The 5,485-nt window shown below is 34.0% G+C and overlaps 1 protein-coding gene across 1 annotated transcript in view; it reads right to left on the reverse strand.

Annotated features, from left to right (window-relative positions):
• The window catches only part of LOC103519782 (GATA-binding factor C-like), a gene marked incomplete at its 5' end in the record, with an annotated part of 10,082 nt that extends 6,538 nt beyond the window's left edge, over positions 1–3,544 (reverse strand). Inside the window, one exon of the mRNA XM_008484866.1 lies at positions 3,410–3,544. Within this exon, the coding sequence (XP_008483088.1) occupies positions 3,410–3,544 (135 nt within the window). The remainder of the gene's footprint in view (positions 1–3,409) is intronic.
• Positions 3,545–5,485: the final 1,941 nt, after the last annotated feature.

The raw sequence follows: 5,485 nt of genomic DNA on the forward strand, positions 1-5,485 counted from the left end.
ATGTTGAGATGGAGCATGAGGATTGGACTCTACGTGTAAGCTAACCTTCACCATCTTAATTTAAATTTACACATGGATGGATTATAGTCTTATTGTTTTACGTTTTGAGGATATTTGTGTAAGTTTGGTTTGTAGTACTACTCGTAGTAAGTATTTTTTCTCATCAACGATTCAGAATTTGTGGTAACAATTTTAACTCACCTAGCCTCACCATTCTTGAGGCGTTTTAATTTGTACAATTTTGACCGTTCCTGTAGCATTTACATCTAATCTAGTATTAACTTCGCCTATGCTTTGCCTTCAACTTAATGACGTTCTATCTTAAGACTATGCCGGACAGTGTGTAATAAAAGATAGGTACTGGCGAGACATTACACTAGGATAACGGATAGCGGTAGGGATCTCCATTATTTATATCCGAATTACCCCGTTCATAACATAATTTAAATTCCGTTTAACTAGTCCCGTCTAAGCATTATCTTTTAATCTTTATACTTCTGGGTTAGTAGTATGAGCGAATTTTTTTATCGATACTTTGACACCCCTAACTAATAATTTAATAACATACGCTAAGAGGCTTAGTATCATTTACCCAAAACAGAATGAGAACATCAATCTTAACTCAATGAATCCATAATTATTAAGATTCTAAAGTAGAAGAATTAAATGCTAGGAGGCATTTTATTCACTATCAAAAAAATCATTTCTTATTACAACTCACCATTTGTAATACCCATTCAATTACAGATCTAAAGTAGGAAGAAGTAATAGTAATTGTTGACATTTTTAATCCTCACCGCGTTACATGTCACTACCTATTTTGTTATTTTTGAGTTCGGTTGGTATCGCTGTAAGACGCTTCTATCGCTTTATACCAGTTTTAATGGGAACGATTCATTTCATTCCTCGGTAAAAATAAAATAAGTTTACCCGGGCTGAGGATCGTGTTGGTTTAAAATAACTCTCTTTTGTAACCAAAACAAACGTCTTTTCGGTACAGATGGTTCGGAGATTAAAGCAATTAGATCTAGATGTCAACCATCCATCCATAAGTCTTCTGATAACAAGTAAATCACTCTCATCAATCGACCGCTAAAATAAGATAGTGTCAATACTTTATGGCTAACGAAGTCCTTCACAGTTATATCTTTATGTATATAGGTAGTTTAGTGAAGAGTAGAGGTCGGGTTGGATCAATCGAACCTCCCCATTTTTGATTCAATCAGATTATATCTACCGGTGTTGAAGTGTGCTATATTGGATGTATGCGAACATTTTATTCGGATACTTAATAATGCAAAAAACGTAAATGACTGCACATTAATTACTAATTTATCCATTTAAAGCTTATTAAATGGTTCTTGTAAGTTTCTATTAGAGTTTCTCTTTGCACCTAGAGTAAAAACTTATCCAGGTTCATGCACACATTCCTATAATATTACCTTTAGCATTAGCATAGTTTATCAATTAGTAGTTCTTACACCCAAGGTTTCCTCAGATTTTTAATTTCCAATCAGAGTATACATTTAACCACGTCTTTGTTTTCTTCTTAGAAGTCTAATCGGTTTCAAATCCTGATTTATGTTCATTAACACTTTGATTAGCTTCAACAGTATTGTTAGTACCTGATATTATTTCATATTTTCTGATCTCTGAAGTTATTAAAAAATAATTTTGTACGTGTTCATTTGCAGTCAACATCTGGATGGCTCTTTGCCAATATTCTCAATAGTTCTAATACGTCCAGTAAGCGAATGCAGATTATAGTTTCCCACTTGTATATAATATCTTCAGCTTTCGTGGCGCTCTTGTGCTGTGTTATTGAGGTTGGACAAATTTGATTTGATTATGTCTCCTCCTTTTATCATGGATATTCTGAGTGTATTTTCCCCCTCCTCATGAGAAATTTGACCTAGTTACATATATCAAATATGCTGAAATTGATGATTGTGAGAGTAGAAGGCCCATGAAGTAGAACCTAATAAATCTAACAACTAATAACATATGAAGCTCCGTAGTCTTGAATTGGTTAAGCACTCTTCAATATCACAAGAAAAGAAGGTGATAACTTCCGTGCCTAAAGAAGAAGATTTTCGCAAAAGTATCTGTACACCCTGTACGTATCAATATCTTATTTCAACATTATTGAATTTATACCTATAACATGCTACAAACGTACAACATAACATATACACATGTTAGAACAAAAAGGTGTAAAACATATTGATAAGGTACATGCTGTAGTGTTGATGTTGTATTCAGAACAGAACTTTTATATTGGGTCTTCCAATTGATTGAACTTTGTACTTCCATCGAACAAACTCAGGGTTTTGTTGACATATTTTTTCAAATTTGTATCACTTTTTCCTTTTATTCAATAAGTTTTGAATTCTTAGGTTATTTGATTTAATTGTTAAATTTAGAATCTTTAAGAGACTTTTAATGAAACTCATTTCCTATTTCTTTGTTCTACTATGTAAGTTGATGGGCGTTATTTTTCATTTTGGTCCTGCAGATACTACTCGTAAGTTACATTAAATCAATGATTAAATGGTTCATCAAGGTAGTTTAATCTGATCAGAAATCAGATTATTCCTGACTGCAACACCCTGTATGTAGCTCAACACACAGGTTCCTACATAATACAGACTAACACTATTTTACTTCTTCATGTTAACTGCTTTTAAATGACAACATTATATAGACTAAACATTTCTTTAATATATTATTATCACCTAAATAGGTAATATTATCCTCCTTTACCGTTCACAAGTCAATAAGAAGGAGAAGAACATTATTTTCTCACATTTTTTTCCACTGCTCACACTCAGAACTACATTTTATCCTATACGGGGACCTGCAGCTTGGTAAATTATTGGGGTAGTTTTGTATTTCTGTGTCGACGCTTTATAAATTTATTGTACTCACTATTCTTCAAGTTGTATTAGAGAGGAATGAACAGCTCTCCAGCTAAGTACTTCAATGATAGACTACTGACTACTTAAACTAAAAGAAACAGTATTTAGACTTACTAAACTAAAAGGAGTCTTAAGTCATGCGCAAAGGAGTCAACTTTTCTTAATTAATCATACCAAATTCATATGACGTCCTAATATAGTCCTTTTTAAACCGCATACTTCCGTCTTTAAAGTGTCCTGATAGGATAAGCAAGCAAGAACTACAAATCTTACTATGAAATTAGATGGTTCAGAAGGTACTTACATTTAAAGGAGTCTTAAGTCATGCGCAAAGGAGTCAACTTTTCTTAATTATTCATACCAAATTCATATAACGTCCTAATATAGTCCTTTTTAAACCGCATATTTCCGTCTTTAAAGTGTCCTGATAGGATAAGCAAGCAAGAACTACAAATCTTACTATGAAATTAGATGGTTCAGAAGGTACTTACATTGTGTAGTTTATAGTATAGGCCGCACGCATTACACACAGGCTCTCCGTTCTGGTTTCGCCTCCAAAGCGTCGTGGTGGTGGTTTTACAATTTGCACAACTAGTTCCAGCCCGCCTCGCTGCGGATTGTAATGACTGCAACAATAGAGGTAAAAGGCGAAATTCATTTTATTAATCCAGTTAACAATTTATCACAAAAGAGAGGGTTCTAGGGATGCAACAAGGGGATAGGAAGAAAATCAAAGTGGAATGAAATGGCAAGAGTAAACGTAACATTTGAAGTACAAATCGTTGCTCAACAAGAATTGGAATTTAAGATACAGTATTTTTTGTCAAACATGAGCAACTTTGAAAAAATCTCAGTCTGAACACCATAGTGGTAACCAATAAGGAATCTTCTAAGGGATTTTTCTAGTTTAAAGCACAGACTTTTTCAAAAGAAGACGAAAATGTCAAGAGCGCATGCAGAAAACAAGCTTCTTTTGCATCCGCTCCATTGGTTAATGTGACTCTGATTCATTTATTTATAGCATGTGAGTGTTGTTCAATTGTGGGAGAAGACGAAAATGTCAAGAGCGCATGTAGAAAACAAGCTTCTTTTGCATCCGCTCCATTGGTTAATGTGACTCTGATTCATTTATTTATAGCATGTGAGTGTTGTTCAATTGTGGACAATATTTCTTCAATAAAAACGTAAATCTCAACTTGTGGTACCACAGACTTTATAACTTAAACCCGTTCTGCAGTTTGTAGAATGTTACATCAGTTTAAAATGTTCGTCTCCCTCAGCAGTATACGAAGAATTTACATGTGATAAACATTTAATTTCTAATAAAATTATATCAATTACATGCACTTAATATGGCAGTATCTACACTGAATAATGTATGAAACTTGGAGTCACAGTTGAACACTAGAACTGTGCAAGTTCTACAAACTGATAAGAGAGGTATTGGAGATTTTAGCACATCCACCAATTTTCGTGGAGATGCCTAACTTACGAGTACTAGTGGAGATGCTAAAATCACCGCTGTATTTTATCAACTGGTTTCGAGAAAAGACAAAAACATCTGGAAATTGAATGTCAATTAATGTTTGGTGTTACTTTTTTTTTTTTTTTCAAAGTGTAAAACACTCGCGACTCGCACTAGTTTGGTTTTAACATTCTGAGCAGCTTTGTCTCCCACGTGGTTCTAAGAAACCAAGTTAGCAATAATGTAGACATTTTTACGATGGGAATGTGACGACTATTTTATTGTCCAGTTGTCTTTTTGTTTCCTCGGTTTTTTCGTTTGTGTGTTTATGGATTTTAGATAATAAAAACGGTTTTATAAACTTAGGTAGGTAGTGTTATTATGTGGTAAGTTGATGTTCATAATTATGTTAGTAGTGTACCATTATCAGATACTATGTTATTTACTTAGATCATAATACTATTTCTACCTTCCTAACAAGCAGTTTGGTGAATGAGATCTTCTTGTCACTCATTAAAAAGATTTCTTTGACATAACGCATCCACGGAGGTATGTATTTTAAACAAAGTTTTGAGCTGATTTTATGAATACCACTTTAAATTTTCACTTCATTAGTTCTAATTTGTGAATCAGGAAATGGGAGCAGTGTGAATCAAATCAAAACCAGAGCCACCCACTCAATTAAAGAAGTCTACGTTTCAAATTATTACCAACTTTAAAGACGTGATTAAAAATAATGATACACTCAACGTGTTAATTAATCTACACTTAGCGACCAAGATAAGGTATTTGAGAACATTTTATACCCTCTGATGAAATCCTTTATCATGTTGAACGTTTGGGGGTGTGTTCTGGTTCTCTGTGATGTCTTGTTGGACATTGAGGTATGCTATGCTTTATCTTTGATTCAAATAATGAACATACAGCACTGGAGTCCTCAGCCGAGAAGTGTCCTGCAAGCTCACCTCAAGTCTCAACACAATAGATAAGAACATGGTAGATGAAGAAGCACAAGGAGTGAGGAGTGTAGCTACTCGGCGTATATTTATTGTTGCGTTGCGTTGAGTGACGCTAACAAGATGTACGGAGCGATCATCAGGAA

The sequence above is a fragment of the Diaphorina citri genome, unplaced genomic scaffold (assembly GCF_000475195.1).
Source record: "Diaphorina citri unplaced genomic scaffold, Diaci psyllid genome assembly version 1.1 scaffold2936, whole genome shotgun sequence".
Taxonomy (NCBI): domain Eukaryota; kingdom Metazoa; phylum Arthropoda; class Insecta; order Hemiptera; family Psyllidae; genus Diaphorina; species Diaphorina citri.